This window comes from Mobula birostris, chromosome 8 (assembly GCF_030028105.1).
Source record: "Mobula birostris isolate sMobBir1 chromosome 8, sMobBir1.hap1, whole genome shotgun sequence".
Lineage (NCBI taxonomy): Eukaryota > Metazoa > Chordata > Chondrichthyes > Myliobatiformes > Myliobatidae > Mobula > Mobula birostris.
The window spans coordinates 167,263,041-167,282,167 of record NC_092377.1 but is presented as its reverse complement, the minus strand read 5'-3'; the positions used below and the strand labels follow the sequence as shown (position 1 = coordinate 167,282,167).

The window sequence follows — 19,127 nt, the reverse complement described above, 5'->3', positions numbered from 1 at the left end:
CACACAGTCCAAATGTCATCTGACCAATGCCCTACAAAGCCTCAGTTTTGTTTTATTGCAAGTCAGTTTGAGTACGGGAGTAATATTTTACAACATTACACAGATCCCCGGTGAAAATGCACCTACTGCATTGTGAATCGTCCCACTTCCAAGGGTTAGGGTGAGTGAGTTGTGGGCGTGCTGTTTTGGCAACAGAAGCATGGTGACATTTACGGCTCACCCGGCCCATCCACAGAGCATGCTGATGGTTGACACAAGCGACACATTTCACTGTATGTTTCAAAGTATATGTAACAAAGAAAGCTCATCTTTCAGTGAAATGAGCAGGGTCAGGCAAACGGACCATGTGCAGCCTCTTCCTCCAGCCTAGCGATTAGTTATTAACAGGCGTCGGGGGATAGGGGGGTCAAAGTGCACCGGAACGTCAGAAGTAAGGCCTCTGGAGTCCCGGTGCTTGTGGTGTGGGAAGATCGGGGTTCTCGTTCACGGCAAAGGTTTGTTCTGCACTTAGATGAGTGTTGTGGGTGGCGCGGTATCGTAGCGGTTAGCAAAACACTTTACATTACCAGTGACCCAGGTTCAATCCCACCGCCGCCTGTATGTCCACCCCATAACGGAGTGGGTTTCCTCTGGGTGCTCCAGTTTCCTCCCAACGTCCGAAGGTGTGCTGGGCGACCCGGTTGGTAGGTTAACTAGCCGTTGTAAACTGTCCTGTGACTAGACTGGAATGAAAGTGGGGGATCGCTGGGTGGCATGGCTCACAGGGCCAGAGGGGCCTATTCTTCACCGTATCTAAACAAGTACCTAGAGCTCGGGGTCAGGGACGGGTTGGGACACAGCTCACCTTTCTCCAGCACCTCCCAGCGTCACTGACGTCCCCCCGGTGAGCAGCTCGGTGCTGCTGCTGTCCTCCGGGGAGGGCCCTGGCCAACCTGCGTACTGCAAGTTCCCAGCGGGGCTGAGTGACGAATGAATGTTCACCCCAGGACACCGGTCAGAACTCCTCGCTCTCCTTCCAAACATGCCCTTACAATCTCCGACACGCTCCAGAGAGCGTGGGTCAGGTCAAGGATTGTGGCTTCACGGACGGACAGCAGTGAGCGCCAGAGGCTCCTGTTGTTAATTCTCATTGACCATACAGAGTTTCCCTCCAAATCCCGAGGCACTTCCCAGAGGTCATGCACACCCCCATGTCCCACCATAGGGCAGCAGGGCAGCATAGTAGCGTAGCAGTCAGCACCAACAAAGGAGGTTCAATTCCCACCGCTGTCAGTAAGCAGTTTGTACATCTCCCCATGACCATGTGGGTTTCCTCCGGGTGCTCTGGTTTCCTCCCACAGTCTAAAGACGTACAGATTAGTGTAAGTCAGTGTGGCATGCTACGTTGACATTGGAAGTGTGATGACACTTACGGGTTGCCCACCAGCACATCTTCAAACTCGGTTGATCACTGACACAAATGATGCATTTCACAGTGTGTTGGTCACTGACACAAATGATGCATTTCACAGTGTGCTTCGATGTTTCCATGTACCGATGATAAATAAAGCTAATCTTTAGAGAGGATCTAAACTTCTTCGGTGTAAAAAGAAAAAGCTAATCTTTTACACCGAAAAAGCTAATCTTTAGCTTCACCTTCCCCAGCGTGGGAGCAGCTGGTGGTCCTTCTAATGGCTTAACTTCGGCCTCATGGGCCGAGGCCTGTCGTACTCCTTCAGGCCTTGTTTTGAGGGAGTAAGTTGTCCTTACAATATCTGCTAATGGCTGCCCAGGGAACACAAGGGCCTCTTCCACCTCAATGGGAAGGATGGGAAAATCGCATGACCCTGCCCCAAAAAGAGTGGAGAACATTGTGTCTAAATTGCCACTTGTAAAGCCACCCCTCACAATGAGTCACTTCCTCAACCTGCCCAGCGACGGGCGGGAGAGACAAGAAACTCAGGGTTTAGAATCCACCCTCTGTGTCCCTCAGCACAAAAGCCTCGTCCAGCTGTTTGTATGTGCCTTGCAGGGGCTGAACGAACTGGACCAGCAGCAAGACCACCATGGCGGGAGAGGGGAGGCCTCGAAGAGTTGGGATCATCGGCTTCGGACACTTAGGTAAGGTTGAAGGCAAGAGATGGCACACTGGTCTTATAGCTCGAGGATGCAACTCTGCAGTGAAGTCACAGTTGCAGTGGAGGAAGCACAGTAGACATTTTGTGAGGGAGGAATACTGGTCCCAGGACACCAGTTGGAGGTGACTGAGGTGGTTTGGGAGCTGGATATGAAAGTGAACAAGCTCTCCCTGATTCTCTCAAACACAGGAACTTCTGTAGAAGTTGCAAATCTTGAGGGACAAACACAAGTCCTGATGAAGGATCTCGACCCAAAACGTCAACTCTTGCTGGCCTGCTAAGTTCCTCCGGTGTTTTGCGTGTGTTCCCCTTGCTACTTTTCAAATGCTACATGAGCCGGAGAGAGTACACCGGTACGTCGTACACATCTCTCCTGCGCCCGGAGTACTGGAGTTGGTCAATGGGTCGCAAGGTGAAGACGGTTAAGAGGTGAAGATCCGTGCCAACCATACCACGCAGCTCAGACCGCGGGGTGGAGCACTTGAGAGGAGTGCGACTTCCACTGCGCTGTGCTCTAGCGGGAATAGTTTAGAGATTTTGGGATTCTCGGAAACTTCCCGCTCAGGTGCACTGCTCAAGATTAGGAACAACATGGTGCCGGTTAGCGTATTGCTTCACAACGCCAGCGACCTGGGTTCAATTCCTGATGCTATCTTTGAGGAGTTTGTACGTTTTCCCTGTGACCGTGTGGGTTTCCTCTGGGTGCCCCGGTTTCATCCCACGTTCCAAAGATGTTCCGGTTGGAAGGTCACATGGATGTAACTGGGTGGTGTGGGGTTGTTGAGCTGGAAGGGTCTGTTAACATACGGTATAAAGAGAGAGAGAGAGAGAGAGAGAAAGAGACAGAGAGGGGGAGGAAGTGAGATAGAAATAAAACCAACAGGATTACAGAGATAGCTCATGGGACTAACAAGATGCACAAGTCACTCAGGGTGTTTAACAGGTGTATAAAGTTACTGGATTATTCACACTGTAAGATGTACAAAACAGTGAAGCACGGGGGAATCTCTGCAGGGGCATCAGGGATGTAAAGCACAAATACAAATTGTGCATTGAAAATCGGTTTGGTAACAACAACCCCCGCGGTATGTGGAAGGGCATCAAGGTGCTGACAGACTACAAAACCAATAATCTGCTGCCAGATGATGACGCCACACTGCCTGATGTCCTGAACGAGTTCTTTGCCCAGAGGGAGGAGGCTGCTCCACTCATCCACCCACCTGACGATGAGTCCACACGGGTCCTTAAGCAACGTCAGGTGAGATCCACCCTGGGGAAAGTGAATGCGAGTCAGGCAGCTGGCCCAGACGGGGTGCCCGGCCAGGTACTGAAAGCGTGTGCCAACCAGCTAGCTGAGATGTTTACAAATATATTTAACCTCTCACTGCAACAAGCTGTTGTTCCAACACGCCTTCAAACCTCCACCATCATCCCAGTGCCCAAAAAATCAGCAGTGAAGTGCCTGAGTGACTATCGCCCTGTAACACTGACACCCATAGCCATGAAGTGCTTTGAGAGACTTGTGCTCTCACACATTAAGGCTATAATCCCACCTGATCTGGACAAACACCAGTTTGCCTACTGGGCAAACCGCTCCACAGAGGATGTAATCACAACAGCCCTCCATATGCTCTGACTCACTTAGAGGAACCGAACACTTATGTGAGGATGATATTTGTGGACTTCAGTTCTGCATTTAACACAGTCATCCCCCATAAACCGGTCTGCAAACTGAACACTCTTGGCCTTGGTTCCTCCCTGTGCTCATGGGTCATGGACTTTCTCACAGACCAACCCCAGCAAGTCAGAATTGGTAAGCACACCTCCACCAGCCTCATCTTGAAAATAGGCACCCCGCAGGGCTGTGTGCTGAGCCCTATGCTCCACACATTCTTCACACATGACTGCATCTCCATCTACACCTCCAACTCCATCATTAAATTTGCGAACGATACCTCTGTGGTTGGCCTGATCTCGGATGAGGATGAAACAGCCTACAGGCTTGAGGTGGATCATCTGACGGAGTGGTGTAAGGACAACGACCTGGTCCTTAACACTTCTAAAACAAAAGAGATGATCATTGACTTCAGGAGATCAAAGGACAGGGTACACACACCCCTCCATATACATGGAGAGGTAGTGGAAAGTGTGGAACCTAAAGTTCCTCGGAGTTATTTTGTCACAATAGCTGAGCTGGACCACCAACACCTCGCTGCTTGTAAAAAAGGCACAACAAAGACTCTTCTTCCTCGGAAAGCTGAAACAGGCCAAACTCCCACAAAAGCTGCTGCTTAACTTCTCCAGAAGCACAATTGACCGACAGTGCCACAGTGTGGTATGCCAGCTGCACGGCCGCTGAGCGACAAGACCTGCATCGCGTGGTGAAGGCAGTAGGATGGAGCTCCCAGGACTGGACACCATCTATTCCAGCAGACTCAGGAGGAAAGCAATCAGCATAACCAGAGACACCACACACCCCGGCCACTCCCTGTTTGACCCGCTGCCCTCCAGCAAAAGGATCAGGACACTAAAAGCCAGAACAAATAGACTGAGGAACAGCTTGTATCCCAGAGCTGCGGCCTCCATCACACCACTCCCACAGAACAATGACTGAAACTGTGAGCACACACATGCACACACAGGGACTCAAATACTTGCACTAACGACACTTTGTGCATTACTGTGATATCCTGGTGCTGCTGCAGCTTATTTTCTGCTACTTATCTATTTAATACTGTTTTTCTATTACTGTCTTGCTTTTATCTAGCACTGTATTTAATTGCCTGAGAGGAAGCCAATAAGAGTTTCATTGTACCCCCATGTATAATGACAATAAAGATCATTCAATTCAATTCAATGATAAAGACTGAGCTCATCATATATAGCATTATCTACACTTTATAAAGCTGCATTATAGTTCGGTTTATGACATTGTTTGTGGGGTTATAGTTTATGCTTCATGGTTTAATGTACTAGGGTTGGGTCACACAATTTGTATTTAGAGTATTTCCACTGTCTATTACACTGTTATTCACACACAAAATGCTGGAGGAACTCGGCAGGTCAGGCGACATCTATGGAAGTGAATCAACAGTCAAAGTTTCAATGCCGAGACCCTTCTTCAGGACTGGACAAAAGGGGGAAAAGGCCAGAATGAGAAGGTGGGGGAGTGAAAGGACTTCAAGCTGGCAGGTGATAAGTGAGACCAGGCGAGGAGGAAGGTGGATGGGTGGAGAAGGGGGGAAGAAGTCAGAAGCCGGGAGGTGATAGGTGGAAAGGGTAAAGGGCTGAAGAAGAAGGAACCTGATAGAAGAGGACCATGGGAGGAAGGGAAGGGAGGGCACCAGAGGGAATTGATGGGCAGGTGAAGAGAAGAGAAAGTGTGAGAGGCGAACCAGAACAGAGAATGGAAAAAGAGAAAGGGGAGTGGGGTGAAATAAGAAACTCCTCACATTTCCAGAGGAACTTGCTCTGGATTTCCAGCATCTGCAGAATCTCCTGTGTTGATGATTTTCACACTGCCCTGTTCCCAGGGGGGGGGGGGGGGGGCTGGCTATGCTGTTACTCATGTGTCCTCTTGTCCTTGTCCACAGGACAATATCTCACCAGGAAGATCGCAGAGGAGGGTGAGCAGAACAGCCTGGAACTGGCCTTCGTATGGAACAGGAACCAAGCAAAGATGGAAGGGAAGGTCCAAAGGGAGCATCAGCTGGAATCCCTCAGCGAGATGGTGCAGAGGTGACAGGTCACCCCCAGATATGTGGTGAATGGGGCAGGATGTGTGGTGTTTCAGGGTGTGTGGACAATGTACGGTGTTTCAGGGTGTGTGGACATGGGAAAGGGCCAGAGGCAAGACTGGGTGTTTTAGCACTGTAGAGGAACAGGGGAATCTTGGGGTCCACGTCTATAGATCCTTCGAAGTCGCCACGCAAGATGACAGGGTGGTTAAGAAGGTGCAGGGTGTGTTGACCTTCATCTGTCGGGGATTGCATTCAGCAGCTGTGACGTCACGTTGCAGCTCTATAAATCTCTGGTTAGACCGCACGTGGAATATTGTGTTCATTTCTAGTTACCTCATTCTTGGAAGGATGTGGAAGCTTTAGCGAGGGTGCAGAGGAGATTTACCAGGATGCTACCTGGATTAGCTCTCTGGAGAAAAGGAGGATGTGGGGTAACCTCTTAGAGGTGTACAAGATGATAAGGGGCGTAGATGGAGTGGACAACCAGAGACTTTTTCCCAGGGTGGGAATGGCTAACACAAAGGGACATAGTTTTAAGGTGATTGGAGGGCAGTACAGGGGGGAATGTCAGAGGTAGGTTTTTTTACACAGAGAGTGATGTGTGCATGAAACGCCCTGCCAGGGGTGGTGATGGAGGCAGATACATGAGGGACATCTAAGAGTCTCTTAGACAGGCACATGGAAGATAAAAAATGAAGGGTAATGTGAGAGGGAAGGGTCTGATTGATCTTGGAGATGGTTAAAAGGTCGTCACAACATCGTGTACTGTTCTATATTGAACCTGCACTGAACATAGTCTGAGCACAAGTGGAGCAAAACTCCAATAATCTTGTTCAGGAATCTCCACCGCTCAACATCTAGCTCACTGGCTGCCTTTTCTCACAACACGCCTTTAGATTTACCGGGTTCAATGGAAACATTTCGCTCTGCTCTATTACACCCCAGGGTGAGTGAGGGGTCTGCTGGTGTCTCAGCAATAGCAAGTCCAGAGGGAATGTTCAGAGAGTCACTGGACTGTGGTCACTGTACTGCCCATCTCATTAGGCTGTATTGGTTGTTTATGTGAATGATGCGTTTCACTACGTTTTCATCTGCAGTGCTGTGCAAGTCTTGAGTACCCTGACTATATATACTGTATGTGCCAAAGACTTTTCACAGTACTGTACATGATGAACTCGTACAGTATGGATAATTTTTCATATTTACACAGTTTGTTTTCCCTTTGCACGTTGGTTATTCGTCTATCTTTGTTTGTGGTTTTTAACAGATTCTACTGTATTTCTTTGTATCTTCAACAGTTTCAAAGGTACATTTAATGTCAGAGAAACGTATACAATATACATCCTGAAATTCTTTTTCTTTGTAAATATCCACAAAAACTGAGGAATGCCCCAAAGACTGAATGACAGTTAAATGTTAGAACCCCAATTCTTCTGAGAATGCCTACAAGAAAATGGATCTCAGGTAGTATATGGTGACATATACATACTTTGATACTAAATTTACTTTGAAATTAATGAATATAGAAGAATGATGAAAACAGAAACCGTCTGTTTTCAGGCACCTGAGGTGGACCAGGTCAGACTAGACGGCTGAACGGTCTTCTCCTCTGCCATAGTGATGTTGTAATCCTCAGGCATGAAGAACTGATCCCTGTAGAGTCAGGTTGGTCACCAGTACCTGCTTCCCTGCCCCTTTCTACCTCCAGGGGTCTTGTCATTCTCGGGATCCCGACTGCAGCTGCCACTGGGGCTGCTCACTGGATATCCGGGTGTGTTGCTCCTCTGGCCCACTTCCCACTGGCTCTTTCTTCTTTCCAGACGTGTGGATCTGGTTGTGGAAGTCGCCCATCCTCAGATTGCAAAGGAGTTTGGGGAGGAGATCCTCAGACACGCTGATTTCATGGTAAGGCTGAGGGTGTTCAATGGGACACAGCGAGAGTCCTAGGTTCGGGGATGGTGGTCTGTCTGACCCCATCAACACATCCATGACTGAAGGATTCCTTGTGTGTGACCCTCCCAGCGCCCCATCGTTAGGGAAAGCCCCAGGGAGCTTTGCAAAGGACAGGGGATGGCAGAGGGTGATTGAGATGGGGAGGAGGGACACAGACAGGTAAAACCAGCAGTGGAACCCAATCGCAAAAAGATATGGTGAAAAAAATTAAAAACCTGCTCAATCTTGGACAACCTGGACCAACCCTGACCATGACAAATCTAAATCTGATCCAACCAGAGCACAGCCAAAATGAATTGAAACAGGATAGAATAGAACAGAGATGAGGCCGAATTACTTTAGCCAGAGAGTGGTTCATCTTTGGAACACATTGCAGAGATGTCTGTGGAAGCCAAGTCATTGGGTATATTTAAAGCAGGCGTTGACCAATTCCAGATCAGTAAAGGTGTCAATGATTACAGGGAGAAGGCAGGAGAATGGGGTTGAGAGGGATAATAAATCAGCCTAATGATGGAATGGTGGAGCAGACTTGATGGAATGACACAGCAGACTTGATGAAATGACACAGCAGACATGATGGAGTGACACAGCAGACTTGATGGGTCGAATGACTTTGTGCTGCTCCTATGGGCTCTGCAAGTGCTGACGTGAGGGGTTGGGGGGGTGGCAGTGTGTTGCTGGGGGGTGGGGAATCACTCAGGGAAGGCAGGCGCCCGTGATTGAATAACTCTTCCCCCAGGTCGGCTCTCCCACCGCATTTGCTGAGCAGGCAGTTGAAGACAAGTGTCGTGAGGTGGCGAGGAGGCATGGACACACCCTCTACGTACCCAGCGGAGCACTGTGGGGGGGAGAGGACATCCAGAAAATGGCCAACAGAAAGACCCTGAAGGTCAGGAATGTGTAGAGTGCGCGGGTGGGGGGGAGGAGGAGAGGAGTGGACAAGGCGGGGAGGGGGAAGGAGTGGGGTAGAGAACGTTTGTGGTTAGGTCTGGGGTAGCGAGGTAGTGAGGATGGGGTGGAGTTAGAGATGAGGTGCTGATGATCTGATTCTGATTTGGAGAAACGACATACCAGATGTGTAGTTACGGCAACAGGTGAGATGGGAGGTGGAAGTCCCTGAACCAGACCTTGAGGAGACCCACCTAGATCCCCCTCCCCAGGTATGCATTCAGAATCTCACTGCCACCGGTGGTAGATGGACTTGCAGCACATTTGCAGATTGGCAGGTATGATGTTGTAGGCCTCACTGAATCATGGCTGAAAGTAGATCATAACTGAGAGCTTAATGTCCAAGGATACACATTGTATCGAAAGGACAGGCAGGAAGGCAGAGGAGGTGGTGTGGCTCTGTTGGTAAAAAATGAAATCAAATCATTAGAAAGAGATGACATAGGGTCGGAAGGTGTTGAATCAGTGTGGATAGAGCTAAGGAACTGCAAGGGTAAAAAGTCACCGATGGGAGTTGTATACAGACCCTCAAGCAGTTGTAAGGATGTGACCTACAAATTACAACGGGAGATAGAAATTGCATGCCAAAGGGGCAAAGTTACAATAGTCATGGGGGATTTCAATATGTAGGTAGATTGGGAAAATCAGGTTGGTGCTCGATTCCAGTAGGGGAAATTTCTAGAGTACTCACAAATGGCTTTTTTGAGCAGCTCGTGGTTGAGCCCACTAGGGGAACAGCTATTCTGGATTGTGTGTTGTGCAATTAACCAGAATTGATTAGAGAGCTTAAGGTAAAAGAACTTTTAGGAGAAAGTGATCATAATATGATTGAATTCTCTCTGAAATTTGAGAAAGAGAAGATAAAGTCGGATGTATCAGTATTACAGTGGAGTAAAGGGAATTACAGAGACGTGAGAGAGGAGTTGGCCAGGTTTGACTGGAAAAGAACACTGGCAGGACTGACAACAGAGCAGCAGTGGCTGGAGCTTCTGGAAGCAATCCAGAAGCCACAGGATATATACATCCCAAAGAGGAAGAACTATCCCAAGGGCAAGATGACACAACCATGACTAACAAGAGAATTCAAAGCCAACATAAAAGACAAAGAGAAGGCAAAAATTAGTGTGAAGTTAGAGGATTGGGAAGTATTTAAAAACCAACAGAAGGCAACCCTGACAAAGTAATTAAGGTGGTAAAGATGGAATAAAAAAGCAAGCTAGCCAATAATACTGAAGTGGATACCAAAAGTTTCTTCAGATACATAAAGTGTAAAAGAGAGGCGAGAGTGAGTATCAGACCAGTAGAAAATGATATTAGAGAAGTAGAAATGGGGGCAACAAAATCACAGGTGAATTGAATAAGTATTTTGCATCAGTCTTCACTGTGGAAGACACTAGCAGTGTGATGGAAGTTCCAGGTGTTAGGCTCAAGAAGAGTGTGAAGTTACCATAACTAGGGAGAAGGTGCTTGGGAAACTGAAAGATCTGAAGGTAGATAAGTCACCTGGACCAGATGTACTACACCCCAGGGTTCTGAAAGAGGTGGCCGAAGAGATTGTGGAGGCATTAGCAATGATCTTTCAAGAACTACTATATTTTGGTATGGTTCCAGAAGACTGGAAAATTGCAAATGTCACTCCACTCTTTAAGAAGGGAGAGAAGCAGAAGAAAGGAAATTATAGACCAGTTAGTCTGACTTCAGTGGTTGGGAAGATGTTGGAGTCAATTATTAAGGATGAGGTCTCAGTGTACTTGGAGGCACATGATAAAATAGGCCATAGTCATCATAGTTTCCTCAAGGGAGAATCTTGCCTGGCAAATCTGTTGGAATTCTTTGAAGAAATAACAAGCAGGATAGACAAAGGAGAATCGATTGATGTTGTGTACTTGGATTTTCAGAAAGCCTTTGACAAGGTGTCACATGTGAGACTGCTTAACAAGCTAAGAGCCCATGGTATTACGGGAAAGATTCTAGTATGGATGAAGCAGTAGCTGATTGGCAGGAGGCAAAGGGAGCCTTATCTGACTGGCGCTGGTGACTTGTGGTGTTCCGCAGGGTTCTGTACTGGGACCGATTCTTTTTACGTTATATATCAATGATTTGGATGATGGAATTGATGGCTTTGTTGCAAAGTTTCCTGATTATATGAAGATAGGTGGAGAGGCAGGTAGTTTTGTGGATATAGAGAGGCTAAAGAAGAGCTTAGACAGATTAGGAGAATGAGCAGATTAGGAAATGGCAGATGGAATACAATGTTGGGAAGTATATGGCCATGCACTTTGGTGGAAGAAATGAAAGGGTTGACTATTTTCTAAATGGAGAGAAAATACAGAAAAAAAACTGAGGCACACAGGGAATTGAGAGTGCTTGTGAATTACCTGTGGTGAGGCAGGCAATTACGATGGGGTTCCGGCCTGAAATGTCAACCATTCTTTTCCGCGGATGCTGCCCGACCTGCTGAGTTCCTCCAGCGTGTTGTGAGTGTTACGATGTTAACAGTCATTTCAAGAAGACTAGAATAAAATTCAAGAATAAAAGCAAGGATGTAATGTTGAGACTTTATAAAGCTCTGGTGAGGCCTCACTTGGAGTATTGTGAGCAGTTTTGGGGCTCTTATCGTAGAAAGGATGTGCTGAAACTGGAGAGAGTTCAAAGGAGGTTCACAAAAATGTTTCCAGGATTGAATGGCTCGTCATATGAAGAGCATCTGATGACTCTGGGCCTGAATTTGCTGGAATTCAGAAGAATGAGGGGTGACCTTATTAAAACCTATCAAATTGTGAAAGGCTTTGATAGGGTGGATGTGGAGAGGATGTTTCCTGTGTTGGGAGAATCTAAGACCAGAAAACACAGCCTCAGAATGGAGGGGTCCTTTTAGAATGGAGATGAGGAGGAATTTCTTTAGCCAAAGAGTGGTGAATCTGTGGAGGCCAAGTCTTTACAAGTCTTTATGTATATTTAAGGCAGTTGATAGATTCCTGATTGGTCAGGACATGAAGGGATACGGGGAGAAGGCAGGAGACTGGGGCTGAGAGAAAAATTGAATCAGCCATGATGAAATGGCAGAACAGACTCGATGGGCCAAATGGCCTAATTCTGCTTATGGTTGTATGGTAGTGTAGTGGTTGGCGTGATGCTATTACAGTTCAAGGTGTCAGAGTTTAATTTCAATGTCCTCTGTAAGGAGTTTATACTTTCTCGCCATGACTGTGTGGGTTTCCTCCGGGTGCTCCAGTTTCCTCCCACAGTCCAAAGACCTACTGGGTAGTAGTGTAAATTGCCCCATGGTGAGGCTGGGGTTAAATCGGTAGGTCGCTCAGTGGTACAGCTCGTCGGGCTGGAAGAGCCAGTACCAAGCTGTAATTTTAAATATTAAAATAAAATTCTCCCCTTCTGCACAGGGTCTGAAGGTGACAATGATCAAGCACCCAGACAGCTTCAGGCTGGTGGGCCACCTCGAGGAGCAGAAGGAGAAGGGGAGGGGGGAGCGGACCGTGCTGTACCAGGGCCCTGTGAGGGACCTGTGCCCATTGGCACCCAACAATGTCAACACCATGGCCGCTGCAGCCATGGCTGCCCACAACCTGGGCTTTGATCAAGTGCAGGGCTGCCTGGTTGCCGACCCCAGGTGAGTACGATGCATGGCGAGCTTGTTCTCCCGTGCTCTGGAGCTTCATGACTCTGTGGTGGGAAGCAGGGCCTAGGCAGGAGTCAGTGTGGATGAAATGAGCACAGTTGATTGAGACGTGGGCAGCAGAGATTCAGAGGAAGTCATGGAGGGTGGATCAGTATAAGAGTCCTGACAATCATCACAGTCACTGCGTTTCCCTTCCCTCTTCTACCTTCTGTACAAAGGAGATTCCAGTGAAGTCCTCCCTCCCTGGAACAATTAAACATACAACATAGAACTCTACAGGCCCTTCAGCCCACTGTGTTGTGCTGCCCTTTTAACCTAAAGGCATCCGTTAGTCTTGCGAGACCATGGATCTGCACCTGGAAAATCTTCACTCTCCAGGGCGCAGGACTGGGCAAGGTTGTATGGACGACCAGCAGTTGCCCATGCTGCAAGTCTCCCCTCTCCACGACACCGATGTTGTCCAAGGGAAGGGCATTAGGACCCATACAGCTTGGCACCGGTGTCGTCGCAGAGCAATGTGTGATTAAGTGCCTTGCTCAAGGACACAACACGTTCCCGCGGCTGGGGCTCAAACTTACGACCTTCAGGTTGCTCGTCCAATGCCTTAACCACTTGGCCACGTGCCTTTTAACCTGCTCCAAATCAATCTAACCCTTCCCTCCTCTGTCACTCTCCAGTTTTCTATCATCCATGTGCCTATCTAAGAGTCTCTTAAATGTGTCTGCCTCTACCATCACCCCTGGCACTTCCACACACCCAGCACTCTCCCTGTTAAAAAAAAACTTACCCCTGACATCCCTCTCTAGGTTTTCCTCCAATCACCTTAAAATGATGCCTCTTTTATCAGCCACTTTCACTTCCGTGTTGGGCACGTGGCCAAGTGGTTAAGGCATTCGTCTGGTTACCTCAAGGTCGCTAGTTCGAGCCTCAGCTGTGGCAGTGTGTTTGTGTCCTTTAGCAAGGCACTTAACCACACGTTGCTCTAGTGTCTGTGCGAGGAGTGACGCCCCACACAGACTTCCAGTCTGCGCCTTGTAAGGCATGAAAATGCCCGACACAGGCCCCTCATGGTCTGAGTCGATGTTCCCTCCTCCACCCAGAAAGCGTTAACGATGTTACCCAAATCAATAGCACATGACGAGGATTTTCTGCACACTCTCTGGGTGTTCCAGAACAGATTACACCAGGACAGTGCACCAAAGGTGATGCCTTGGCCAGTAGCAAGGGATGATTATGGTGGGTCTGACCAGGGTGGGAGATGTTCCACACCACCTCCTACACTGGTCTAGTAGTGGTTTGCTCTTTGATCCCACAGTTTAACGGACTGGCACGTGGTGGACATCGAGCTGAGCGGCCCAGTTGAGGAAGCTACAGGTCACCAATTCACAGTGAAGAGCACGCGATGGAACCCCTCCTCACCGGGGGCTGTGACGGGGGCAGCCACCTACGCTTCGTTCTGGAGTAGTCTGCTGAGTAAGTACCAGTCTGTGTCTGTGTCTCTACCTCGATACGCCAAGGCTAGACAGTCCAGTCACTGTGCAGGTTTGAGTGTTACCAATCTGTGCCCCCCAGCAGGCCAAGTTCAGACAGTCCAGTCACTGGCCAGGCCCGAATAAGTACCAGTCTGTGTCTCTACCTCGATATGCCAAGGCCAGACAGTCCAGTCACTGGCCAGGCCTGAGTATTACCAATCTGTGACCCCCAGCAGGCCAAGCCCAGACAGTCCAGTCGCTGGCAGGGCCTACCGATCATGTTACATCTTTGGGCACTGGAACCAGAGAACAGGCATTCGGTCCACCGCATTGAGATGACCCTTCAACCAAGGGGTGAGGAGGAGTTTCTTTAGCCGGGGGTGGTGAATCTGTGGAATTCATTGCCACAGGCAGCTGTGGAGGCCAAGTCATTGAGTATATTTAAAGTGGAGGTTGATCACTTCCTGATTAGTCAGGGTGTCAAAGATTACGGGGAGAAGGCAGGAGAATGGGGTTAGGAGGGAAAATAAATCAGCCATGATGTAATTGTGGAACAGACTCGATGGGCCGAGTGGCCTAATTCTGCTCCGATGTGCTATGGTCTATCGGACAACAGAGAAAGTGCGAAGGAACTCGGGCTCTGTCAGGCCTGATATCAACTCCCCGTTCCTGCCTAGTGTTATCCCGTCTATTGGGACGCCAAGTAATAAACCAGTTTACCAGTTCTCCAACAGTTCCCTCCCCCGCAAATAGGGAACAGGGTCAACAGCAGGCCACTCGGCCCCTCGATTCCGCCCCACCATTCACCATCTTCGGCCCATCTAGACTGACCACCTGCGCCAGTTCCCCAGACACTCCCCGCCCCTGCCAGACATTTACCTGTCTCCGATTTAAACACTCCCCGGGGCCTCTTCTCGCCGGCACGGATTCCTCCCTCACCGGTACCCCCTCCGAGCTCCGGGGCCCGGTCCCCAAGACCCGGACACGGGTTCCGAATCCGCCCACCACCCCCCGTCCCAGACACCCGGCTCTCTTCCCCAGGACCAGGCCCCTCCAGTCCCTGTTGGGAACGGAACTGCTGCTCCCCGTCCCACCGGAAAAAGAAGCAAGTTCGGTTTGTGGAACCGTTCAAGGTTTTTTCTACTTGAAGATAAATTGTTAAAGCGGCTGTTCAAAGCGCAACCGCGTCCTCGTATCATGCAGAGCAGATGGAGCGGTTTCTCTGCCGCTCTGAATTGTGGGAATGCAACCCGCCATAATTGCGTTCCCGTTATCACCCGGAGCACAAATTGTTATGTTCCATTGTCAATGCACTCTGTTACTGCATCCTGATAAGTCAATCAGACCAGATTGTCGTATTGCTAGACTGTCCCATCAAGTAGGGACGTCCCAGTGGCTATTTCGCTTCCTTTTCATGCAAATATTTAATTGCTAACGTCCTCACTTTTATTGTTATTCTTCAGACTGCAAAGGTCACGGGGGAAAACTCTGTCTCTGCTGATGATCTATCCCTACCAAACATTATGGAAGACATTTTCATTCAAGGGCGTTTAGAACTTAAGCGAGTGATATGACGTTGCTCGAAACCATAATTCCTCACACAAACAATAAAATCGGGATCTCTATTACAGTACTTGCGACACGTCTAGAGTCTCTTTTTGGGGGAGGACGGCGAGCACCTCCTGCAACCAGGGCACTGGTTGACTGGTTTAAAATCGGGTTCATGTCCACAAAATGGCAATCGAGACAAACCAGGAAATTCTAGGCAGGTCAGCCTTGTATCAGTGATATATTGTAGAAGATTTTGAAGGATAGGAAAGTTCAAAGTAAATTTGTTATCAAAGTACATAAATTCACCATATAGAACCCCAAGATAATTTTCTTGTGGGCATACTCAATAAATCCAATGACGATAATAGAATCAATGAAAGACCGCGCCAACAGGGCAGACAACAAACTGTCCAAATACAAAAAGAGGGGTAATAACTGTTCCTAAACCTGGTGGAGTGAGTCCTGAGGTCCCTGTACCTTCTTCCTGGTGGCAGTGGTGAGAAGAGAGCATGACCTGGATGGTAGGGTTTCTTGATGATGGATGCTGCTTTCTTGCAATGATCCTTCATGTAGATGTGCGCAATGACTTTTTGCAGGATTTTTCATTCAAGGGCATTGGTGTTTCCATACCAGGCTGTGATGCAGCCAGACAATATACTCTCCACTACACATTGATAGAAGTTTGTCAAAGCTTTAGATGCTATGCCAAATCTTCGCAAACTTCTAAGGATTAAAGGTGCTGCCGTGCTTTCTTTGTAATCGCACTTACGTGCTGGGCCCAGGAACTTAAAGTTGCTGACCCTCTCCACCTCTGATCTCCCGATGAGGACTGGCACACCGACCTCTGGTTTCCCCCTCCTGAAGTCAATCATCAGCTCCCTGCTCTTGCTGACATTGAGTGAGAGGAGGTTGTTGTGGCACCACTAAGCCACATTGTCAGTCTCCCTCTTATATACCAATTCATCACCACCTTTGATTTAGCCTACAACAAATCAAAGGTGTTGTCAGCAAACTTAAATATGGCATTGGAGCCAGGTCTGTTTGAGTACAAACTTATTACAGCCAGTCAGCGGTCACTGTGCTGGAAACGTCCTGTCTCTCAGATATGATTGAGACTTTGATGATCGACGAGGACAGGACAGTGGATGTTGCCTACCTAGGCTTCAGTAAAGCTTTCAACAAAGTCTCTCATATTAGGCTGATCCAAAATGTAATGAGCCCTCTGGGAATGTGCGAAGAACATTGGGCTCCAAGGTCTTCAGAGCACCTGAACTGGTTAATTGTTGTTTAATGAGAGTTGTTAATCATTTAGAGCTCCTTGTATTTTTCCCGAGGGATTCACTCTTTGTAATGAGGTCTCCTGATGTTTCTGTTAAAGCTTGTTGAGTTTATTTTGATGGGCTCAGGGATTCCATGTTACTGGTATTATTTAAGTGGATGCCTGATTAGCACTAATTGTGGGGTCCTGGTTTTGAGAATGTTTCTTTTCACAGTGTCGCTCAGCTGAACCACCGACGTTCTTTTGGAATTATTATGACCAAACTCTCATCGCCATCCCTACATCGGAGTCTGTCTTTCATCCGCACTTGGGTTCCAGTAATGCCAGCACACATTGTGACAGAGAGGGGATCCATGGAGACGAGGTGAATAGGATTAAAGTTGGCTTGGAGAGCGCACTTGTGGGGAGGTGTTGCTCTAACTGGGGGTCCCGTGAGCAGAGGTGTACCACAGGGATCAGTGCTGGGACCACTGTGGTTTGCACAAAAATGTAGGTGAAATAATTAGTAGCATTGGCTGAAATGTGTACAGTAAGGAATGTTGTCAAAGGATTCAGCACAACATAAATGTGTTGAAACGTGGGTAGAATCAGTACATGGTCCAGCAAAGGGCACAAATGATTGTCTTGGATGTTTTATTGTGATTGCAAGACCTGGTGGAACACTGGTAATGCAGAATACTACAAGACTGGTTCACTGGTTTATTGGTGAGACTGACGGCCGGTTTGGGGGGAGCTGTGTTGACTCAGTTGTTGCACAGACCAGGCTCTCCTGCTGCAGTCTCACCTGTTGCAGCTGCCCAGGACAGGAGGTGCCAAGGTGGTGTAGAAGAGGGCAGGGGCATTTATGGAACTATATATATAGTGATTCTGTGTATTCCTGCAATCATAATTATATGTACTATATGTCATGTGTGCTGTTGGTACTGTGTTTTGTACTTTGGCCTTGGTTCATTTGGCTGTGCTCATGTGTGAGTGAATGACGATTAAACTTGAAATAGCAAATGGAATTTAATCTGGGCAGGTATGTTGCACCTTGGGAGGTCGGAGATTAGACATGAGGGGAAAATAGACAGTAAGTGGCAGAAGCCCGCACAGCACTGGTGTACAGAGGGATCTTGGAATTCAGGTCCATAGCCCCCTGAAAGTGCGATACAAATAGATCTGTTTATCCATTCTGTGCTGTGTCATTTGATATGGGCGATCATGGTCTTTCCATGACCATGATTGTTCTTGGCAAATCTTTCTGAAGAAGTGATTTGCCATTGCCTTCTTCTGGGCAGTGTCTTTACAAGACAGGTGACCCCAGTCATTATCAATACTCTTCAGAGATTGTCTGCCTGGTGTCAGTGGTCACATAACCAGGACTTGTGATCTGCACTGGCTGCTCATACGATCGTCCACCACCCGCTCCCATGGCTTCACCTGACCCTGATCGGGGGCTAAGCAGGTGCTACACCTTGCCCAAGGGTGACCTGCAGGCTAGCGGAGGGAAGGAGTGCCTTACACTTCCTTTGGTAGAGACTTATCTCCATCCCACTGCCCTGACAAACAGATAATGGTTGTAAAGAAAGCACTTTGTATTCTTGTTTTCATCAGTCTGGCTGTTGAACGTAACAGATGGGAAGTCACACTGCAGAGGTGTGAAAGTCTGGTTAGGCTACATTTGGAGTACTGTGTGCAGTAAAGTTATGAAACACAGGCTAGATGGCTAGAATCTTTCTCTGGCTGTGGAAATATCTAGTACTGGAAACTATACATAATGTGAGTGGGGAAGGTTCAAAGGAGATTTAGGAGGCAATTTTTAACACAAAGTTGTAGAGGTCTGAAATGTGGGGCTTGAGGAACCTAGATAATGTAGTGGATTTTAAGAGACAGGGACTGCAGGGAAATGGACCATGTGCAGGTGGGTGTACACGGTCGGTACAGACACAGTGGGCCGAAGGGCCTGGTCGTCGGCTGTACAGTTTAATGTTCTAAACCTTATCCACAGGCCACCGTCTGTACAGACAGGTTCAAGTCCAGCGCAGGGTGTGAGTGTTTCCATGGAGCCATGGAGCTCGGAGAACACGCGCAGTGTTTGTCCAAATCAGGTTTCGAAACACGGCATGGGCCACGCGTTAGTCCGCGGGTGTGAGACCCGAGATATTGCAGTTTTTGTACTTGGGATTGAAAACGGGAGTTGAAGGAAAGTTGCTCGACTGCGAATGCACAGAGTGAACAGCAGGGGGTGCTCTTGACTGCAGGTTTGATTAAAGAGATACTGTACTCAGCGGCTGAGGGAAGCCCTCCGGCAGTTGTGGTTGACCATGTACGTTGTGTCCCAGATCGCCATCTGATTCGACAATAGGGAGAGCAAGCTGTTGCCCGTGTAGCAGCCCCCTCTTTCCACGCAACTAATGAATTTAAAGGAACGGCAGAGACTGATAAAGT

General features: G+C 48.3%; 1 protein-coding gene across 1 annotated transcript; it reads left to right on the top strand.

Annotated features, from left to right (window-relative positions):
* Positions 1–425: 425 nt before the first annotated feature.
* aspdh (aspartate dehydrogenase domain containing) lies at positions 426–15,480 on the top strand. Its single transcript, XM_072267269.1, has 8 exons — positions 426–494; positions 2,012–2,100; positions 5,711–5,855; positions 7,678–7,762; positions 8,550–8,699; positions 12,160–12,386; positions 13,711–13,868; positions 15,331–15,480. The coding sequence occupies exons 2-8, from the start codon at positions 2,046–2,048 to the stop codon at positions 15,366–15,368; spliced, it is 858 nt and encodes a 285-aa protein (XP_072123370.1). The 5' UTR covers positions 426–494; positions 2,012–2,045; the 3' UTR covers positions 15,369–15,480.
* The last annotated feature ends 3,647 nt before the right edge of the window (positions 15,481–19,127 follow it).